Raw genomic sequence first — 24,397 nt, forward strand, 5'->3', positions numbered from 1 at the left:
ATCTCGCGTTCCAGATGAGGAAGCATATTTGGTGCGTATGAAATGCCAAACGTCGATGAATGTCATTAAATTTGCAGGAAAACTGCTGCAATAACCAACATATAACTAACTCACACTTCAGTTCCACTTAAACACCTGCAATTCTGAGCCCCGAATGTTTTGACCTAGTGACGTCCCTGTGTAGTGATGCATTCCATTAACGCGGAAAGTCGTAATTTCCAACTTCCTATCCTGAAAAGTACAATGGATCACCAATTGAAGTCGCACTTCCAACTTGGAAACGCATGCAGAAATGTTCAAACTCCGATTTCGCCAAGAAGGTTTGAGTATCATCAAGGTGTGTTTTGGCAAATTCAGATGAGCCTTAATGTTTTTCTGGGTTAGCAGTGGTTTTCGCCTTGCCACTCTTCCGTGGATGCCATTCTTGGCCAGTGTCTTTCTGATAGTGGAGTCATAGACAGTGACTTTTATTGATGTGAGAGAGTCCTGCGGTTCCTTGGATGTTGTCCTTGGCTTTTTTGTGACTTCCTGGATGAGTTGTTGCTGTGCTCTTGGAAGAATTTTGGAAGGTCGGCCACTTCTGGGAAGGTTCACTACTGTGCCAAATTTTTTTCATTTGGAGATAGGGCTGCAACTAATGATTATTTTGATAATAGATTAATCTAACGATTATTAGAACGATTTCGACTATTCTGTGATTATTGCAACAATTAATTATTAGCTATTAACCGATAATTAAACTTGTGCCCCGACTTAAAAGGTTGTATTAAACCTGCTTACTAACAATAAAAGAAAACAGTCTTTTAAAAATACCTTTAAATGACATTCACTGAATTAAAGGGAAAAAATACTTTTAAGTTTAATTAAGTTAAGAAATTCACTGCAAAAAATCCTATTGTTATCAAGTGTTTTTGTCTTGTTTTCCATTTAAAATTGTCTAAAAATCCTTAAAACAAGATAATTTCATTTGAGAAGCAACATATAAGATATTTAGACTTGCTTAAAGAGAATGTACACTGGGGGCCAAAAGTTTGGAATAATGTACAGATTTAGCTGTTTCAGAAAGAAAGTGGTACTTTAATTCACCAAAGTGGCATTCAGCTGATCACAAAGTATAGTCAGGACATTACTGATGTAAAAAAAAAACAACACCACCACTATTTGAAAAAAGTAATTTTTGATTAAATCTAGACAGGCCCCATTTCCAGCAGCCATCACTCCAACACCTTATCCTTGAGTAATCATGCTAAATTGATCATTTGGTACTAGAAAATCACTTGCCACTATATCAAACACTGCTGAAAGCTATTTGGTTCGTTAAATGAAGCTTAACATTGTGTTTGTTTTTGAGTTGCCACAGTATGCAGTAGACTGGCATGTCTTAAGATCAATATTAGGTCAAAAATGGCAAAAAATAAACCGCTTTCTTTAGAAACTCATCAATCATTGTTTTGAGGAATGAAGGCTATACAATGCTTGAAATTGCCAAAAAACTGAAGATTTCATACAAAGGTGTACACTACAGTCTTCAAAGACAAAGGACAACTGGCTTTAACAAGGACAGAAAGAGATGTGGAAGGCCAGATGTACAACTAAACGAGGATAAGTACATCAGAGTCTCTAGTTTGAGAAACTAGAGACTTCATTGAATTCATTGAATTCTACCTGCTCAACACCAGTTTCATGTACAACAGTAAAGAGAAGACTCTGGCAGGGTTTTTCCTGGCTCAAAATGAGGCAGAGGTGGTACCGTCCTGATCATGTGCACACATACACTTGTACCATGCCTTCCACTGGCTGAAGCAAACACTTACAAACAACATATTTTAGGTGTTGTAATAATTAGATGATTGAAGAAAATGACAATTATCAACTTATAGCATATTTAATTAAAAAAGCTAACCTGTTCAACATTAAATTAATTAAATACAACATAACAGCTAATGTGTTCATTTATAGTTAACAAACAGCAAACTTGATTAACCTCTTAAACCGATAATAAGATCATCTCTGATCTCAGGTATGTGGGTAGGTATGGTGGGAAGGGACGATGTGTAGAAACCAATCGGCCACTGTTTTACAGCTTGAACTGGACTGATCGCTTAGATTGACAGGTCTTGATTTACCATGCGCGCAACTGAAACAGTGCTGGATCTTATTACTTGTTACATATTCTATGTAATTATGTTTCTGGTTTATTGTGGCATTTACAAATATAAGTAGTTCTTAGGTTCAGTAGAACCCTCAGATCACTTGTTTGGAGAGGTTTTTGGACTTTTGATAAAAAAAAGGCTACCTTGGTTCCAAATGCCATAACTTGCTTTGAGATAACAATACAAAATTTTGCCCAGATACAGTTGACATGATTGTAGTCATCATGTCATGCATGAATAATTAACAAAATGAATAAATAAACTGCATCACTTTCTCAGCAGTGTTGTAACATAAGAGCCTCCAAACATGAGATGTACATGTTTGCATTTTTGAGAAACTCAAGATTATGCGTGGTTAGTAATTTTTCAGTCACTGAAATAAGGCCATGAAACACATAATAGATTTTGTAGACTCCAGTTTTCGCTCACAAAATTAACTTCTGTGAGACACTTTTTGTGTTAGAAAGGCCTCATCAGATCATGCTCTTCTTCTGAGGTAAATTCACAGCGTGTCTTCTTCCAAAAACGATAATGAGCTCAAACGGGAAAGACTGTACCTCTCATTGGTTTCATATGGATTACACAATCAGAGAATATTTGTTTTTGATTTAAATTAGTTCATTTAAAAGTAGACAATTCAAGCTTTCTATAGACATATTTCTCATCTCTGCGAGGCAAGTATATGCTGAGTTTCGGTTCATTTTCTTGACGTGCTCCAGACAGAAGTTCACGGAGACCGAGACGGCAGAAAGTGCATCCTGTATGATTTCTTTATTTTACAAAACCACAATGTTTTGCTGTTATTGTGAGTGTACACAAATAAAAGTAAACCCTTTATAGTTTCGAATGATGTCTTACTCTTATCTGTATGATCAAAAATGACGGAGTATTTCTTTCTGCTGTTATCAGGGGAAAAGTCAGGTGATGGCGCTGGCACCTCTGGTGACCACATAGGATTGACTACATTTACATTTATGTATTTGGCAGACACTTTTATCCAAAGCGACTTACAGTGCACTTATTACAGGGACAATTCCTCCAGAGCAACCTGGAGTTAAGTGCCTTGCTCAAGGACACAATGGTGATGGCTTTGGGGATCAAACCAGCAACCTTCTGATTACCAGTTATGTGCTTTAGCCCACTACGCTATCACCACTCCACATGACTATGTTATGTTATCAATATAAAAAAAAAACAACTCAAACAGGAGCAATTCAAATATTGAATTTTGGGGGCATTTCCAACCCTGCACGAGGCTATTTTGAGCCAACGCCTGATTAGCTTGCTTGTTGTTAAGCTTAATGGAGGGCTATTGCCTAAGTTCTGCTGGCTCTATGGAGATTTTTTTTTTTTATAGTGGTTTAATTTCACAGCAGTGGCAAACAATGTCGAAGTTTAGAGCAAACATTATCCTTACCTGGTGGTCATAAATGAAGGCTGGTCAGGTAGACTTCGTTGTTGCTCCTCAGAGCGCTCGTTCTGCGTGCGTTTACTGTGTGGAGGCTGTGACAAAGAATGTCAAAGAGGGGGAGGGGCAGGGGCTTGTGTGGTCTCGCAGAATTACATCTTAAATGCAGATGTCAGGCACACGTTTAATTGAGAATTGATGTCAAGGGCCAAATTTAAATAAAAACTAAAATATAAATTACAAAATAAGAAATGACTTGCAAAAAGGGCACTTATCTAGTGAAAGAGGGCGGGTGCTTGAGCACCACTTGGGGTCTATCTGTGCACATGACTGCCTGCCTGAGTTTCATCCACAGTCGGAGGCGGCACAAAAATTGATGGAGGCGGCCGCCTCATAATTCTCTATGCAGGAAAAACCCTGCTCTGGGGTGCAGGCCTTATGGGAAGAGTTGCAAGAAAAAGCCACTTTTGAAACAGAAAAACAAAAATAAAAGGTTAGAGTGGGCAAAGAAACAGACATTGGACAACAGATAATTGGAAAAGAGTGTTATGGATCTTAACCCCATTGAGCTTTTGTGGGATCAGCTAGATTGTAAGGTGCGTGAGAAGTGCCCGACAAGACAGCCACATCTATGGCAAGTGCTACAGGAAGTGTGGGGTGAAATGTCACCTGAGTATCTGGACAAACTGACAGCTAGAATGCCAAGGATCTGCAAAGCTGTCATTGCTGCACGTGGAGGATTTTTTGATGAGAACACTTTGAAGTAGTTTTTTTTTTCAAATTATAATAGTAATTTTTATGTTATTAATGTCCTAACTATATTTATTATATTATTAAGAACAGACGACAGAAAAGCCGTCTGTGTGCATGTATGATGCGCTGCTACGGAGGTGTGCAGTCTCGTGGAACACATGCATGTAAAAGGTTCTCACTCTTTCTTTGTTTCTGTCTTCCGTTTTTTTTTTTTTTTGCAAGAACAGTATCGTCTGAGTGTTTTGAGTTCAGTTCACTTTATTTCCACAGAGCAGTTCATTGTGACCACAACTCTGTAGCTTATACATCTGTCATTAAAACATAAAATAATACAAAAACCATGATTTATATTTCAGTGATTATTATCATCATTATAATTATTTTTACATTTAGAATTGTTTTTGTCTTAATTTGTTTAAGTAATTTTCTGTCTGCATGTTTATACGGATTCTTGCCTGACGGTAAATGTATATAGTTATTATTCTTTTATCACTTCATTATTTTATTTGTTTTTTCGTTTCGTTTGGAGTGCAATTTGAATTTAGATATGTATTTGATTTAAGTTTTTCATTTTTTAAATAAATTAATGTAATTTTCAATGCAAAATCACAAAAGCAAGAATCCCTCAGCCCGGGTGTTGCCGATGTAATTGGATATTGCAATATATATATATATATATATATATATATATATAAAACTCAGCAAAATAAAGAAACGTTCCTTTTTCAGGACACTTGTTTTTTAAAATAATTTTGTAAAAATCCAAATAACTTTACAGATATTTATTGTAAAGAGTTTAAACAATGTTTTCCATGCTTGTTCAATTAACCATAAACAATTAATGAACATGCACCTGTGGAATGATTGTTAAGACACTAACAGCTTACAGACAGTAGGCAATTAAGGTCACAGTTATAAAAACTTAGGACATTAAAGAGACCTTTCTACTGACTCTGAAAAACACCAAAAGAAAGATGCCCATGGTCCCTGCTCATCTGTGTGAACGTGCCTTAGGCATGCTGCATGGAGACATGAGGACTGCAGATGTGGCCAGGCCAATAAATTGTAATGTCCGTATTGTGAGACGCCTAAGACAGCACTACAGTGAGACAGGAAGGACAGCTGATCGTCCTCGCAGTGGCAGACCACATGTAACGACACCTGCACAGGATCGGTACATCCGGTTGCCATCCTGACAGGTACAGGATGGCAACAACAACTGCCCTAGTTAAACCAGGAACGCACAATCCCTTCATCAGTGCTCAGACTGTCTGCAATAGGCTGAGAGAGGCTGGACTGAGGGCTTGTAGGCCTGTTGTAAGGCAGGTCCTTACCAGACATCACCTGCAACAACGTCGCCTATGGGCACAAACCCACCTTTGCTGGACCAGACAGGACTGGCAAAAAGTGCTCTTCACTGACGAGTCATGGTTTTGTCTCACCAGGGGTGATGGTCGGACTCGTGTTTATCGTCGAAGGAATGAGCATTACACCGAGGCCTGTACTCTGGAGCGGGATCAATTTGGAGGTGGAGGGTCCGTCATGGTCTGGGGCGGTGTGTCACAGCATCATCAGACTGAGCTTGTTGTCATTGCAGGCAATCTCAACGCTGTGCGTTACAGGGAAGACATCCTCCTCCCTCATGTGATACCCCTCCTGCAGGCTCATTCTGACATGACCCTCCAGCATGACAATGCCACCAGCCATACTGCTCGTTCTATGTGTGATTTCCTGCAAGACAGGAATGTCAGTGTTCTGCCATGGCCAGCGAAGAGCCCCGATCTCAATCCCATTGAGCACGTCTGGGACCTGTTGGATCGGAGGGTGAGGGCTAGGGCCATTCCCCCCAGAAATGTCCAGGAACTGCAAGTGCCTTGGTGGAAGAGTGGGGTAACATCTCATAGCAAGAACTGGCAAATCTGGTGCAGTCCATGAGGAGATGCACTGCAGTACTTAATGCAGCTGGTGGCCACACCAGATACTGAATGTTACTTTTGATTTTGACCCCACCCCTTTATTCAGGGACACATTATTCCATTTCTGTTAGTCACATGTCTGTGAAACTTGTTCAGTTTATGTCTTAGTTGTTGAATCTTTTTATGTTCATACAAATATTTACACATGTTAAGTTTGCTGAAAATAAAAGCAGTTGAACGTGAGAGGACGTTTCTTTTTTTGCTGAGTTTATATATATATATATATCGTAAAGGAGAGAACAAAACGAATGTATTCACACACATGATGTATTTTCACAGGCAACGAAATACCCATCAGCACAGATGAAGTAGGTTCTTTGCCAGAGAGATGTTGACAACAGTTGTAAAGCCATTTGAAATTTTTAGTTGAAATAAATAAAAAATAAAGTTAAAAGTTTGAAATAAAGGTGTCTTGCTTTATTGTGTAGGGTTAACCCTAACCCTGCTTAACGAAAATTACCCCATAGTACCACCTAGCGTCAAACCAGCGGTAATATCGATGTTCGTCATTTTTCTGTGGAGTTTTTTCTGCGACCAACCGACCAATCAAAACTTGTTCGACCAAGACTCTTCTCATCGACTAAGGTTTGGTCGACTATCAGGGGGCAGCCCAAGATAAAATTATTGCTCCTGTTTATAATCAACAAAGCTGTCTTCATCGCAAGCGCACAAAGTTGGAGAGATCTAATTTTGTCCCGTCACTTTGTGGCACCCCCTCATAAAACAGCAAGAAAGGCAGAAATTGCAAAAATGTTTTGTGTATTGATACCATCTGTAGAGTGAAGAGAAATGCTTAAAACAGACTTATGCACTCATTACATCTCTCATCTTCCTAGAGCTCCATCTAATGTATGTGTCTGAGGTAAACTTTTTTTTTTTATTATTACAGGGCTGCACAATTTAAACAAAAAAATAAAGAAATAAGTACTGTTGCCACTGCTTAGATCTTGATTCTAAAAGAACAAAAAACATAAAATTATATTAAACAGTAGCTCTCATTTTAAACAAGTTGTTAGAACTGCAAATTAGTAAATGATTCCTTTAGACCAAAATTAAGATATGTTTTGCCCATTCTTTAATGCTAATAGAAACTGTTACTCAGGTGTTTACACTTGCATCCTCTTTTAAGATCTGTTCTTTAAATTTTACAGTAATACATAGGCTAATAGTAATATATTTCTGTAATAACTGAGCGTGCAGAATTGCTTTACAGTCTCAAGCATCTGTTTTGAAGGAAGCCTAATTATTTTATCAAGCCTTTTATTTTGAATGAAGACAGTGTTGTTTCTGTGTGTTACCAGCAGAGGTGACAGTGGCGTTTTGTGCTCCTTCCATACATGGAGAAATGCTCTCGTCTCTTCCTCGCTCCTCACAACCCCGGTTACTTTAGATATGTACACACTTGTTATGGCCAAATATAAGGAAAGTTTAACGGAGACTCGCATGGGGTAAAAACAGTTTTGCGAAATACGCGGAAACACACACCTGATTTTAAATCCATAACATGTATACAAGTATAAAACATAGAAAATAGCAGTAAAGTATAAGTTATGTGCTGGAAAGAAACAACTCTTAAGCGCATCAAACAGCACAGTCAATCTGTCAATGCACCTGATGCAGCAACCAGTCCACATGAAACTGTTAGCTTATTAAAATCTTCTTTGAGGTGTTTATAAAATGATCTCGTGCACTGGATAACTTGGTCGTGTTTTTTCTGCTTCAGCTTGTCTCCATTGTTCTTCAAACGAGTTTCATCATGCATTTTCACTGAGCTGTAAAGTGACATCACTGATGGAGCTTCTCTGTGCTTGCGGCATATATCCAACTAATCGATAATGAAATTTGTTGTCGATGATTTCTATTATCGATAATATTCAGTTTTATCAATTAGTTGTTGCAGCCCTACATTGAAGATTCCCAAGAGCACAGTGGCCTCCATAATTCTTAAATGGAAGAAGTAGGGAACAACCAGAACTCTTCCTAGTACTGGCCATCCAACCAAACTGAGCAATTGGGGGAGAAGGGCCTTGGTAAGAGAGGTGAACAAAAACCTGATGGTCACTCTGGTTGAGCTCTAGAGATTATGTGTGGAGATGGGAGAAACTGGCAGAAGGACAACTATCACTGCAACACTCCAATGATCTGGGCTTTATGGCAGAGTTGCCAGACGTAAGCCTCTCCTCAGTGCAAGACACATGAAAGCCTGCTCAGAATTTGCAAAAAAGCACCTAAAGGACTCTCAGACTGACAAACAAGATTCTCTGGTCTGTTAAAATGAAGATTGAACTGTCCTCAATTCCAAGCGTCATGACTGGAGAAAACCAGGCACTGCTTATCATCTGCGCAATACCATCACAATGGTGAAGCATGGTGGTGGAAGCAACATGCTGGGGGGATGTTTTTCAGCGGCAGGGACTGGGGGACTGTTCAGGGTTGAAGGAAAGCTGAACGCAGCAAATACAGAGATGTCTTTAATGAAAACCTTTACTGAGAGACCTGAAAATGGCTGTGCATCGACGGTCTCCATCCAACTTGACAGAGCTTGACAGGATCTGCAGAGAAGAATGGCAGAAAATCCCCAAATCCAGGTGTGCAAAGCTTGTTGCAAAATACTCAAAAAGACTTGAGGCTGTAATCGCTACCAAAGGTGCTTCAACTAAGTACTGAGTTTAGGGTGTGAATAGTTATGTCAATGTGATTTCAGTTTTTTCTTTTTAATAAATTTGCAAAGTTTTCAAAAATTAGATTTTTGCTTTGTCATAATGGGGTATGGAGTGTTGATTTTAATTTATTTTTTTTAAATTTTAATTATTTTAGCATAAGGCTGCAGCATAACAAAATGTGAAAAAATGAAGGGGTCTAAATACTTTATGAATGCACTGTATGCATTCTAGTGGTAACAGCTGACTCAAATTTTCCCCTTGCTCCCATTCAAATGTGGTCTCACCTGGCAGCCTGTGGTTTATGGGTCGAGGTTATGGCTTTGTGCTGCTTCTCTTTCTAATCTCTCTGTTTGTACTTGTTTCTTCTGCCTTGACAAATCAGCAGTTGGTCTGCTCATCTATGGTTAGGGTAATCATTTGTAGTCATATGTTGAGTTTTGGGCCTTATTTCACAAATTGTAGGGAAGCAGATGTTTAAAGCTGCCAATATTTTGATGTCATTGGGAGCTGCAGTGGCCTCTTTCAGCAGGATAATGTGCCCTGAAATATGGCACACATTGTTAAGGAATGATTTGAGTAGGGATGTAACCATTTCATGATATACCCTAATTTTAAAATAGACTGATATCATAAGACAAATTTCACGGACGCTTTAACGTAAATTTATGAGTTGACTAATCGACTAGTCTAAAAAGCCACAAACTTTTAGAAAACAGTATAACAAACATTGTGAGTTTATGCAACGTATTTAAAATACTTAATGTATTCCAACAACCAAATCCGAAACTAAAATCCACTGAAAAGAAAATCTGCAACGTGCTTGCTTTGCTTTATAATCATTGTACATTTAAATATAGAACATGACGCGCATTGACTGAATCAACGTTAGTGAATAAAGGTATTTTTATAGACAATTATTGAATGAATAGTACAGTACTGGGGCTGCAATGGTACACTAAATTCACGGTTTCTTATGTACCTCGGTTTTGGGATCACGGTTCAGTATGGTTTCGGTACAGTTGGGAAAACAAAGAATCTTTACATTTATTTATTTTGAAAACGCAGTGGCCGATGGGCAACAATTCTTATTGTAAAGGCTCATTTATACATGACTGCACTATGCATATTTCTTCAATGACATTGCAATACAAAACCTAAGAGCCTCTTCTATGAATATTGTTTAAAAACAATAATAATAAAAGTTAAAAAAAAAAGTGCAATTATAATAATTGTTACAAAATTAAGACATAAGCAGTGCAAATGTCAGTGTCTTTTGCCTTTCAGCTCACCACTTGTACTTTATCATTCAATTTTCAAGCTTTTTTTTCTTCAGGAAATTAGAATATCCACATTATCAGAGGAGAGGGTAGATCTGTTAGCACTGACAATGTCCCCTGCTGGACAATTACTGCGCATGCTTGTTGATATAGAGCGGGCACTACAGTTAAAGAGTACTCCCAATTAGTTCCACGCAATAATCTAAAGATATTCTAAACTGATTATGCAAAAAAACAACACTGGTATCAGCTTGGGATCTGTATCTGCCGATACTGAGATTTCCGATATCAGAATCGGATCGGAAGAGAAAAAGTGGTATCTGTGCATCCCTACAATAAACCTAATGTAATGTAAACTTCACATCGTTGAAAATAGTCATATTCATCAGAAGGGTAAAAATACATATTTTTTTGCATACCTAGCCTAAAATAGTCATTTTCTTAACTACTTGCTCAGAGCATACATTTTTGATGAGCAATGAGCAAAATTAACATGTCAACACGGTCCTTTGAAAGACATGACCTGACTCACCAGAGGCGATTATCCTGCACTTAAAAAAATCAGCTCGGTGGGAAAATAACTTGCAAGCACACACAGATTTAAAGAAGAGTAAAATGTGAAAATATCCATAGCGACTTGCAAGCCAACGTTTCAGAAATCCGCTTCATGCACCACCACCGAAGTGATTTCATAGCTACTTTGCTCTTCTTGCTAGAGTACATTTTCCTGTGTGCCCCACAAGTGAGAGAGAGGAGCAGCACGCGCAGCTTGAGGTGAAATTAAACTTTGTTCACATCTGCTCAAGATATCCTCTTTAATTATTTTAAAATGTAACATGACAGTAATTTAAGTGCAGCCTTTGTGAAAAAATATATAGCCAAATGTAAAAATGTAAAGAGTATAATGGGGAAAAAATATTGACCGACTAGTAATTTCAGTGTTGACTAGCAGCATCAGTACCTTTTAGTTGAGTAGACTCACATTCCTACTTAACATACCATTGACATCTTCGTTGGAATTACATTCATGGTATTGCAGGAATATAAAGGCTTTTCTGAACTTTTCTGAAATCCAAATCAGTTCAATAAACACAGGAAACTGCTCTATTTACAGAGCATCATGTAAACTTAAAGTGATGAAACAAATAGCTAAATTACGGCTACCTTGTTTTACACTGGTTTTACCTCGATAACCGTCACTTCATTTGGGAGGTGAAACATAAAGTGGAGCACAGACATGTCAGAGTCTGAACCTTTATTTTCACCACCAAAGAGGTCGAAGTCTGCTGTGTTGGAATGCTTTGGTTATGTTAAAGACACACAAGTCACCTTCAATTTTTTTCAGTTACGCAGTTTGTAAAGTCCTGCCAGCCACTTGCGTTCAAGAGTCACGAATGCTGTGCTCATCATTCCAAGGAATTACATTTATTTATTCTTTTGGATTTATTCTTATGCATTTACATATTTTTAAGGAATTTACCTGCAATAAAAGTGGCAGGCAATTTTGTACAATATCTTTTATACTTTTATACTGGACTATGCAGGCTTTTTCCTTACATTGAAATGTTTTTAACATCTTGCATTCAGTTCTTCAAAAGCGCTAAATATGCTTCTCATCTGAAACGTGTCTGCACAGCGCAACTGAAGCCTGGTTTCATGCAAGTATCACTCGAGCCATCGCAGCACACATGCCCCAAAGAGCTGCTCTGCACTCTGGAGCACGCAAATCAACGGGCTTCCATAGTATATTAGAGAACAAACTGGCCATATTTGCCTTAAATTCATATTCATGGAGATGATCATAACCATTAAGAGCCTGATGAAAATGATTAATACCTGTTAAGGATTAGGAACAAACATTTAGACTAAAAGCACAGTCTTGCCTCAGTAAGGTGCTATATTTTTTACAGTCCAGGGCTTGAACTTAACGCTTGTCCAAGACAAGTGGATTTTTGAAGGAACAAGAGACTTTTACTTGCCCAAATGGAAATTAGCCTGATTAAAACATCAATAACGAAAATAACTGGCTGTATTTGTGATATAGCGTAGGCCTGTGTCACTTATTACAAAGTTATAATTCTTATTCTGCTGTTGAAAATAATCCAGAGTGCGTATTTCAAAACTTTTGCAAAAATGCCCATCTTGGTGAGGTTATGTCAGTGAGTTATGTCTAAAGTGAACGTAAACAGTGGGGGAAAGTGGATTTGTATCAAACAGTTGGACTTGTAAGTGTAAATGTGACCTGATAGACCTGCTGCTGTTTAGTGTGATGTTAATATTAATCATACATCAATAACTAGAAAACGAGAAAACAACTCACTGCTCTTGGCTGGATAACTTCAGTAGCTTTAAACAGTATTAATGAATTATAATCATACAGTGAAATCTAGTAGTAGTTTTATGTCAAATTAATTCTGAATGTTTACTTGAATACTTGATACTGCTGAAAAACTTTTAAAGAAATCGAGATTCATCAAATTTCACTTAGGACTGGTCGCTGTATCGAATATTAACAATATAAATCGCAATAATTTTGCTGATGTAAAATTGACCAATATCGTGAATATTGTGGTGATTTTAAAGGAATAGTTTACCCAAAAAATAAAATTCTCATAATTTATTCACCCTCATGCCATCCCAGATGTGTGTGACTTTCTTTCTTCTGCAGAACACACATTAAGATTTTTAGAAAATTATTTCAGCTCTGTAGGTCCATACAATGCAAGTGAATGGGCGCCAACATTTTAAAGCTCCAAAAATCAACTCAAGTCATCATAAAAGTAATCCATAAGACTCTAGTGGTTAAATCCATGTCTCCAGAAGTGATATGATAGATGTGGGTGAGAAACGGATACAAATTGAAGTCAATTTTTACTATCAATTCTCCTCCCTGCTCAGTCAGGCTTTCACTTTCACATTCTTCTTGTGTTTTTGGTGATTGAGATTCTTCAAATATATTGCCACCTACTGGGCAGGGAGAAGAATTTCAAGCAAAAAAGGACTTAAATATTGATCTGTTTCTCACCCACACCTATATCACTTCAAATGATATGGATTTAAACACTAGAGACATTTGGGTAACTTTTTTTGCTGCCTTTATGTGATTTTTGGAGTGTCAACATTTTGGCACCCTGTCACTTGCATTGTGTGGACCTACAGAGCTGAAATCATCTTCTGAAAATCTTAATTTGTGTTCTGCTGAAGAAAGAAAGTCATACACATCTGGTATGGCATGAGGGTGAGTAAATGAGGAGATAATTTAAGTTTTAAGTTTCATAAAGAGAGCATCAATAAACTAATTTCACGATCCTTCAGGGCTGCACAATTAAGCAAAATAACATCAAAATGGTGAGTTTGTCATATTTAATTATTAATCCACAAAAGGCTGCGATTTATAGAAAGATAAACATGGTCTGTGTGCAATTCTGAACAAACCGGTGACGTGCCGATCTGTGTGCATGCGCATGGCAGCACTTTCAAGTAATGCAGGTTCAAGCATTCGTGCAAGTTATTATACAAATCTACAAACACGCCACAGAATAACAGAAAAGGAAAAGATTACAGCATTTCAGAAAACGCAGAATATTGTAAACTGTCAAATATACATTGCCTTTTCTGTGTCAAAATAAAAGCTTCTGAAGTAAAAGTTGAAGTAAATACGACAGCACTTTCGGTGTCAAAATAAAAGCCCCAGGTGAAGGTGAAGTAAGCGGGACAGAAATATGTAACTTTTGTATAACGCAAATCTAATCAAAGAAATGGAATCACTGTGCTCTTCTAGGTCAGGGTGCATAGATCTATAAACCTTAACCCTTGTGTGTCAATTTAAAAAAGTTACTCAGAGGTCCTTAGAGGACAAAAATATGTCAAAAAACTGCCATAATAATATTAGATATTAATATTATTTTCCACTTTCAGTGAGTTTAACCAACATCAGTCCTGATCATAACTACCAAATATTCATTACTTTTCAGCATTTTAACTCTTTAAATGCCAGTTTGTTTATATAATGCAACTGTTGTTTTTTATGAAAAAAAAAACAAACAAAAAAATAATTATTTTCCATATACTAAATCATAATGCCTAAACACTAAATAATTTACATAATGCCACTGTTGTTCTTTACACACACACAAATTTCTCAATACACACATACCAACACACCCACGCAAATTTAGCTGCATCCTTTATTCAATTGGCCTGCAGTGCTCTATAATACAGCAAATAGAAAATAGGAAAAAAGCATGTATTTGCTCCATAGGCTAAACATGAGAAAAATGGTGCCATCTGGTAGAAAATATAAAAAATTTACATTTTGAAGTCAGGGCTCCGGAATGAAAGCATAATATCACAGAATTCATGATTTTATGTTTTAATGGCACTGGGATCAAATATTGCAGTTTTAATGGGTTTCAGTGGAGACATTTATGTCCTGAAGGTCCTGAGTGTAACTATTTTGTGTACATAGTGTATTATAGATGTATTATAGGAACTGAGGTTGAAATATCAAAATTCCCCCAAAAATACACACCTTTGGCTAAATTTATGCCATTGGCAATAACACAGAAATACAAAATAATCAAAAAAACAAAAAAAAAAAGAGAGACAAAAATGTCCCAAAGTCTCAAAACCAAAATGATCTGTACTCCTTTTTCTCAATTTCTTTACATTTTATTTTATATCCCACAGAACAGGAGAACACAGACGGCCTTCCTCAGTGTCTGTGTCTATAACGTAAATCTAATAATCAGAATAATAATGATAATTCAGCATTATATTATAATAATCAAATTGACATGCCTCAGAGTAAAAATTTACTGGAGTATACACAATGTTCAACTGGGTTTCAAAAATAATTCAGTGAAGTAGCTTTGCACACCTTGCTCATTCACAGAAATGTATTAGTAAAAACATATGAAGGTAAATAATGCTTTTTATTAAGCTACTTTGAATAATTTTATATGAAATATAAATATAAATGTGCATATCAATGAAAATTGTTATTTAGTGAAAAACTAATCATTTTTGAATAGATTTTCATTTACTGTCTTGAAAATATTTAATCTACTTGGCTACAATGATTTTTTGGATGAAATGATTGTTCCTCATAAAAAAACAACACTTTTGAGCCATTTCAGAGCAAATATATAATTATCGAGTTATATATCGAAAATCGTCAGTAGGCTGAAAAATATAGAGAGATAATTTAAGACATATCGCCCAGCCCTGATTTCACCACAGACTACTGAAATTTGATATTGTGTCAATGTATACATTATATTGTACATGGTAGATGCATTAACATGATGAAAAAGTAGATCTCATTTAATAGAACTGTGAGCACCCCTGCTGTAAATGATGGCAGTTGAAGTTTTTCTTTATTTGACTACCATGCGTTACATAATATAACTACCATATTACAATAGCCTCCTCCCCTACCCAGCGCAGTTTACATTTCTGTCACGGAGAATCGAGTTGATTGCAAAGGTATACTAATAGGTTGGGCATCTGTCACAATTTTAGAAATAAACAGAAACTTTGCCATGTTACTACTTGAGCAATTAACCAATATGTACATGCCATTTGTTCTCTCCAGACAAGTAACTTTTTTACTTTGAAAAGTGAATGTCCAATTTACTTGTCCGAAGTAGAGGTCGACCGATAGTGAATTTTACAGATACCGATAACTAAGTTGGGCAGTACCTGCCGATAACCGATTAATCTAACAAACGATAGTTTTTAAAATTGATACTGAATGAAAAAATAACACAAAGTAAAATAGTGCTGAACTTATTACAAAAATAAACAGTACTGACTGAACCATGAAAATGTATTGTACTTTTTTTAATGAAATAAATATATAAATATTAATATATATGAACTAATATTCCCATTTTAAAGTCAGCTGATTGTTAAATTGACGTTGTTTCCTTAGTCCACAAGAGGGCGCAAAAAATACATAAGCCATTCAACACCATTATATTATTCCATAGAACATTCCTATCCTGGCTGTTAAAAAAGAGCATTTCATTTTCAACTAATGTGCATAAAATAAATAAATAAAAAGTTTTAGTCGGTCCATATTCTCAAATGTTAAGTCAAAAGTAAAATGAGGGAGGAAAACTCTTCAACAGACAGTCCACATGGTGTAACACTTGCACTGATTCCTACTACTCCAGACTCAAGCTTCATAATAACAGCGAAATACCACATCATTTTTTATTCAGTACAGTTGTATGTAGAGTAGCAATATTCACAGATAGCAGTGGTATTCGGCTGAACTCGGTGGTGAAGCGGCTCAGACTATGAGCCCAGGCCAGGGGCTGTTCAAACAGACTGAACACAACAGACTGGAACCGAACGCGAGGATCTCGAGACACACATTTCCAAGTTGAACATCTTTCCTGACAAGAATTTAAACAACTCGCTGCTAAATCTGAGAAACGCTTATAAGAGAGCAAGATGCAATGGCTAAAGACCTCCAACAACTGTAAGGGGCTGTTCACACCGAACGCTTTTGCAACCATCCATTTGTTTTTGTATGTAAATGTGCACTAGACAAACGTCTTTTGTTTCCCCTTGTTTTTGTTTATTCAGTGTCTCATGCAGGAATGCTGTTTTTTAGATGATGTGTCTTATTAAAAAGAACTTTAAAAGCATATTGAGACACCTGCTTTCTGTTAAACTGTATTTGTTGCACTGTGATTAGCCTTTTTTAGAGCAAGAATGTGATCGATCTGAAGTCATTGTATTATAGTGAGGATAAAAGATGCGTTTCTGATTTGTTTATACGTTTCTCTCGGCTGCATGAAGATATTAATTTGCTTTCTCGTGTCACTAGCTTTAAATATGCAACTTAGCTGGCTAATGAATGCGTAAACATGACCAGCTGGATATAAACTAATGCAAATAGATGGTAACAATCGTGACATTTAAACATTTGGGTAGGACTTGTGTGTATATTTGTCACATTGTTCTAACCGCTTGAGGTTAGCTTTAATGTTAGCGTCCTCTCACCTTGTCAGCAAACACACTGCTGTTCTCTACTAATGAAGCATCTAGTCAACAAATTAATGACTTTATAATGTTATGACAGCATGTACTGTAGTGTACTGTATACATACAGTTGTGCTCAGAAGTTTGCATACCCTTGGAGAATTGGTAATATATGTACCATTTTTAAAGAAAACATGAGTGAGCAGGCAAAACACATTTCTTTTATTCCTTATGGGATTCATATTCAACTGTAGGTTATAACAGAATGGCACAATCATAAATCAAAACATGGCAAAAAGAAAAAAATGAAATGACCCCTGTTCAAAAGTCTGCATACCCTTAGTTCTTAATACTGTGTATTGCCCCCTTTAGCATCAATTACAGCGTGCAGTCTTTTGTAATAGTTGTCTATGAGGCCCCAAATTCTTGCAGGTGGTATAGCTGCCCATCCGTCTTGGCAAAATGCCTCCAGGTCATGCAAAGTCTTTGGTCGTCTTTTCTGATAACATGCTGCATTCATGTTGCCATCAGTTTTCACAAGATTCCCCGTGCCTTTTGAGCTCGCACACCCCCAAAACATCAGTGAGCCACCACCATGCTTCACAGTGGGGATGGTATTCTTTTCACTATAGGCCTTGTTGACCCCTCTTCAAACATAGCGCTTACGGTTGTGACCATAAAGCTTTATTTTGGTCTTGTCACTCCAAATTACAGTGTGCCCGAAGCTGTGAGGTGTGTCAAGGTGTTGTTGGGCATATTGTATTCAGGCTTTTTTGTGGCATTGGTGCAGTAAAGGCTTCTTCCTGGCAACTCGACCATGCAGCTCATTTCTGTTCAAGTATCATCATATTGTGCTCCTTGAAACAACCACACCGTCTTTTTCCAGAGCAGCCTGTATTTCTCCTGAGGTTACCTGTGGGTTTTTCTTTGTATCCCAAACAATTCTTCTGGCAGTTGTGGCTGAAATCTTTCTTGGTCTACCTGACCTTGGCTTGGTATCAATTCCACTTCTTAATAAGTGATTGAACAATACTGACTAGTATTTTCAAGGCTTTTGATATCTTTTTATATCCTTTTCCATCTTTATAAAGTTCCATTACCTTGTTACGCAGGTGTTTTGACAGTTCTTTTCTGCTCCCCATGACTCAGTATCTAGCTTGCTCAGTGCATCCATGTGAGAGCTAACAAACTCATTGACTATTTATACACAGACACTAATTGCAATTTAAAAAGCCACAGGTGTGGGAAATTAACCTTTAATTGCCATTTAAACCTGTGTGTGTCACCTTGTGTGTCTGTAACAAGGCCAAACATTCAAGGGTATGTAAAATTTTGATCAGGGCCATTTGGGTGATTTCTGTTATCATTATGATTTGAAAAGGAGCCAAACAACTATGTGATAATAAATGGCTTCATATGATCACTATCCTTAAAAGATACATGATCAGTCATATTTTCAAAATTAATGGCAAAATTTCACAATTTCTGCCAGGGTATGCAAACATTTGAGCACAACTGTACCTTTTCATCATTGATGTTTTATATCCACATCTGAAGTGTTCCGCTCCATGCAGAGTGTAGTCTCACGTGAAGTGATTATTTTGCCTCTAGAGGCCGCTCTCATACTGTATAACGACAGCGGACCCTTCCCAGCCACTCCAGCACCGGACGCAATGGGGAAAAACTATTGTTTTGGATTTTTGTTGATAACCGTTAGTTCCAGACATTCTTTATCTGTGCCTAATCGGCAAAACCGATCACAATGCTTAATGTCGTGCCTTGCAATTAGAATCTTATAACTAGCCCTATAGGTTTTAATTTAAGTTTAGTTTGATTTCCCATAGCACACTGAAGTAAAAAAGCACAATTTAAAAAATTTCAGATGCTTAGATGATCTAAAATAGCACATATATTCAATGAATAAATGATGTGCAACTGCATAATTACTTTAAATATGAATTTATTGTAATTGTATTATGTAATCAACTAAATTCGCACTCAAAGATGACCATATACGTTAGCCATCATAAAAGACCATTTTTGACCCAGGAAAACTCCTGCTGTGTTAGTTTAAATCTACTAACAAATATTGTAAATTACTTTCTTATGAGAAAAGTTTCTCCATCATTTAGCCTACTGATAAATGGTCACACTTCTAATTTTTGTGTTTGTACTGACCATGACGCTTCTGTCTGGTGTAGAAATAACAATAAAAAGTATTGATATTGCCGTGAAAATCAGAAAGTTGGGCTCATTACAAGGGAAACAGTGTGGGGGAAACTGCTGCTTTTGTGTAGTACATAAGATATCAAATACAAGTAGATACTTTATCTGTGTAGATTTCCTCCATTGCAATGAGGGTCACTTTTATTGATTTTCTTTCATATTTTCTTTTTATACTCAACGGAAATGAAAGAGGAAAATCAAGAGCCAATTGAAGTGAAAGAAGAAAGTCAAGAACTGATTGAATTGAAGGAGGAACATCAGTATCAGAATCCTCATCATTTCATAACTGGAGAAACATCTGTGAGTTCCTCACATACTGAGAAGAATTCCCCACAAAACAAAACTCAAGCCAAAAATTCCTTCCCATGCCCGCACTGTGGAAACAGTTTTAAACAAAAACAAAATCTTAACAAGCACATGAGAATTCACACTGGAGAGAAGCCTTTCATGTGCCATCACTGTGGAAAGAGTTTCACACGGAAAGGAAGTCTTACCCAGCACACGAAAATTCACACTGGAGAGAAACCTTTCACGTGTCTTCAGTGTGGTAATAAATTCACACGGAAGGAAAATCATAACAAGCACATGAAAATTCACACTGCAGAGAAGCCTTTCACTTGCCGTCAGTGTGGAAAGAGTTTTAGTCGGAAAGATGGTCTTAACATGCACATTAAAGTTCACACTGGAGAGAAGCCTTTCACATGCCATCAGTGTGGTAATAGTTTCAGGTCTAAAGCATACCTTAAAGTGCACATGAGAACTCACACTGGAGAGAAGCCATTCACTTGCCGTCAGTGTGGAAAGAGTTTTAGTCGGAAAGAGGGTCTTAACCTGCACATTAAAGTTCACACTGGAGAGAAACCTTTTACATGCCATCAGTGTGGTAATAGTTTCACATCTAAAGCATACCTTAAAGTGCACATGAGAACTCACACTGGAGAGAAGCCATTCACTTGCCGTCAGTGTGGAAAAAGTTTCACGACTGGAGGAAACTTTAATGTGCACATGAAAATTCACACTGGAGAGAAGCCTTTCACATGCCTTCAGTGTGGAAAGAGTTTCATTAATAGAGGAAACTTTCATGCACACATGAGAAATCACACTGGAGAGAAACCTTACATATGCTTGCAGTGTGGAAAAAGTTTTTCACGTAAAGAAGGCCTTGACATGCACATGAGAATTCACACTGGAGAGAAACCTTATAAATGCCATAAATGTGGAAAGAGTTTCAGTTGGTCAAGCGCCCTAAAACACCATGAGAGATTGCCTCATTTTATGCCTGGAGTCAAGGGCGTAGTTTTTGTTTGAATTTTGTGGGTGTGGGTTGTTTCATTACAGCACATTACACAGTGCATAATAATTGTTTACATTAAATAAATAGAAATTGATATTCATAGCATACTTTATACTTCTTCAAATTCATTAATAGCATACAAGTTTTTGTGTATTGTGTATCATATAAAACATTCTTCCCATTACAAAATCTAAATTCTTACGTGTTCATATGAAATGTCTGACTGGCTACAATCCCCAATGTCATAGCCAGAAAAAAACAACTAATAATTTCTTTGAACACTTTTAACATCTCCATTGAACACATGACTTGTATTACACATGCTATAGACCATTTCAAGATGGCTTAAGGAAGTGATATCTTTTTGTTCCCTGAACATTTCCTGCTAGTAGTCTAACTCGGACTGCGTTCCAAATGGGATAAATCACCCTCCGAAGGGCACTTTAAATGGAGAACAATCATGATAGTCAAGCTGTAAGAACGCTTGTAATCGCATGCTGTAAGAACTGAATTTCAAAAAAAATTACTTAAAAAGTGAGATCTGAATGACCCTTATTTTTTAGCTCCACACCTTTTAGCCTTTCAAATCTCTCACAGTAGATGGTAAAGTCTTCGAAGTGAATAGGGATGATCACTTCTGAATGGAACACCCTCATTCCAAACAACAGTGGGCGGTGCTTCACTCATAGTGACTTTAACACTATAATAAACTCTACAAGTAATTCACTTTTACATTTAGTCATTTAGCAGCAGATGCTTTTATCCAGAAGAAAGAAGAGACAAGGTAAGTATTTTTAGAATTGAAAAATAAATCATTACCTTGTCTGCAGGTCATGCAGACAGCTTCATTGAACATCTTCATTGATTTTAATAGAAACTATTTAGTATTCTATTTCATTGCGTCTTGCATAGACGCTCTGTATCAACAACACATCTGGATAAGTCACTTCAGGATTAATGTTTAATGTTCTTTGCTAAAATATTTTATCTCGAGAGTTAAAGGATCCAGTAATGATACCGGAAATGCTTATGGATAGGGTTGGGAACCGAGAACCGGATGTTGTTCAGAACCAGTTCCATTCTTTAAAAAAATACCGGTGTTGTGTCGAAGTCTGTTTCTCCATCGGATTCTGTTTCCCCCTAGCCCGGCCCCTGTCCAAACGACGAAGGAAATGCGTGTTCCCAAAAAGCTCGCCCCCGAGATGCTGTGCTCGTACCACTGAGGCCTACGGGGAGCGCTAAGGCTCAAAACTAGAGTTTTTAACGAGCTTAAAAACTATGTAGAATGTTGTATTCTATAAGTGAAAGGCAAATTTCATGACTGTCTAGTTATATTTTGGAAATGGGGTAACAGAACCTATGTTTCATTGCATTTTTTATGTCTTTATGAACACAACCACCTACTGTTATTTCTATCAATAAATAATATTATATTTGTGAGAGTTTTCATTTTGAACATTGTAGACTTTTGGAATAAATGTGTGCTCACTCACATAACTATGATTTTATAGGCTAAATATGTGACCGTTCTCACATATTTCTCTTTTTTCCCCCTTAGCCCAGCATTTTTTAAAATTATTATTATTATTATTTTTAGAAATGCAATTGCGTGATTTGGCCACAAGAGTGCTCCTTTGTCCACTTTAGTTCAGCTGTTTACAGTAAACTAAATCTGATGGTTTTCTGTCCCAATAAGTACACTTTCACTGCAATTTACTGAGAAAAGTTCAAAAGAAAATGTAGATAAAAAAAAAAAAATAACATCACACAGTTGTCTGTAGTGCAAGAACATTTTAACATTTGCATTATAATGTAAACATCAATGTTAATTCCTTTACCAATATTAGCTTGAGGAATAATAGTGTTTTTTAAGCCAGTGCTTCAGTGCTTGCCACTTCGGGGGGACTATTTAGGGTACAAGAGTGATATCCCCAAGTTTACTGAAGGTCCCAATGGTAAATTAAGCTGCCAGTACGGAAACTGTTGTGTCAATAGCAGATACAATGTACATACAGTAAGTAAATGTAACGCTCTTGTTATTTGTGACTGGTATTTTAAGCCTCGCACAAAAGAGTAAATTCCTGACCTTAGGAATGCATGAGTGATGATAATTTTGATTCAAATGCACAATTAGTAGCTTCATCTGAGCTCTTCAACTCACAAGCACTTACCAAAAACCATCCACTACCTTACAATTTCTGCTGGTGTTAATCCTGAACAAAATATTTAAAGAAAACTTGGAAAGAATATTGGCAAAACATTTTTTGCTCCCCATGATGGGAAGGCTTTGGAAATATCCTAAAGTATTAACAGTAAAGATTGTCAACAAATATAAACCTATGTCTCTGAAGAAATTGTTCTATGAAATGATCCCAACACAGGGACTATGGCTTGTAATTCTTGGAGAAATCTTAATGGAAATTGAAATACTGGCACTTACATGAGTAAATGGGTAAAACAGACATTATTAAATCATTTAAAATGACATTGAGTTTTTAAGCTCGTAGTTTTGAGACTTAGCGCTCTCCGTAGACCTCAGTGGTACGAGCACAGCATCTCGGGGGCGAGCTTTTTGGGAACGTGCGCTTCCTTCGTCGTTTTGACGGTGGCGGGGCTAAACAGAATCTGATGGGGAAACAGACTTCGACACAACACCGGAATCGGATGATCTTTGTGACTTTTCGGTTCCATTAAAGGTTCTCCTGGGTGCAGTTTTCCGCCCACACGGCTGGAACAGCATCTTGAAATAGTCTGACAGTGTTTCCAGCAGCACTGCCCTCTACTGACTCTACAGCTATCAGTAGCGTTCTAATTTTAGTCATTTGTTATTGTTTACATATAGCTAAATAATATTGGCAGGTTTACATGTGTTCTTTAAGACATTAAGGCATAACTTTCAAGTTATTTTTGAAATGTGTATTGAGAAAGATATTACAAATAAAAATAACTTGACCTGATCTCTGGACTTTTCAATAGTTTTTGTTTGTTTTATTTCATGAACGACATCTTCACATGATAAACTGGCCTACCCTGCGGTCTACCCCTGTTGACTGGATGTTCACACTGAAAGCTTCACTTGACCTCAGAACGTTCAGACATCAACAATACAATGGGTATCTAAACCAGAATTGGGGTGTCCGTCAACTGAAGGCGTGATGTGGTGTGACGCTACGCAAAGGGTGCTTCCAGTGTGAACATCCTCGTTGATTATAATGGGAGCCATTTAGTTAAAAGTAAGATTGTGTTTTTACTAACTTGTTACACTGATAATTGTGGGACTAAATTGCAATGCAGTAGTTAGCTAGTTATTTTTAGTCTAAAAATAAGAAACCTTCAGAAAACAGGTGTGTGTGTTACAGACTGATGATCCATCCAAAAATGAACATTTCTAGTAAAGTCTTTGAAGGGAATAGGACACAGGGATGATCACTTCTGAATGAAATGCACCCTGTGTTGTTGTTGTTGCACTTCTTTGCATTGTTTTGCCTTCAACTTCCGGGCTAAATTCACGTTGCACAGCACCTCTGTTTTTCAGAGCATGCGCAAAATGCAGAGGGTTATTGCGGTTCTATTGATGTGTATACATGCTAGACGGAACTGACCTACAACCGCAATATCTTGGACTGTTAGTTTTTCTCGCAAAAACCAGAC

At 37.1% G+C, this 24,397-nt stretch overlaps 2 protein-coding genes across 2 annotated transcripts in view; both read left to right on the forward strand.

Annotated features, from left to right (window-relative positions):
- The window catches only part of LOC127450364 (gastrula zinc finger protein XlCGF8.2DB-like), a 142,719-nt gene extending 118,531 nt beyond the window's left edge, over positions 1-24,188 (forward strand). The window contains exon 2 of the mRNA XM_051714437.1: positions 19,643-24,188. Coding sequence (XP_051570397.1) covers positions 19,643-20,760 — 1,118 coding nt within the window. The 3' untranslated portion in view covers positions 20,761-24,188. The remainder of the gene's footprint in view (positions 1-19,642) is intronic.
- LOC127450393 (gastrula zinc finger protein XlCGF7.1-like) overlaps positions 1-24,397 on the forward strand; it is a 94,156-nt gene that overhangs the window by 2,686 nt on the left and 67,073 nt on the right. The window lies entirely within an intron of this gene.

Source organism: Myxocyprinus asiaticus, chromosome 13, assembly GCF_019703515.2.
Source record: "Myxocyprinus asiaticus isolate MX2 ecotype Aquarium Trade chromosome 13, UBuf_Myxa_2, whole genome shotgun sequence".
NCBI classification, from domain to species: domain Eukaryota; kingdom Metazoa; phylum Chordata; class Actinopteri; order Cypriniformes; family Catostomidae; genus Myxocyprinus; species Myxocyprinus asiaticus.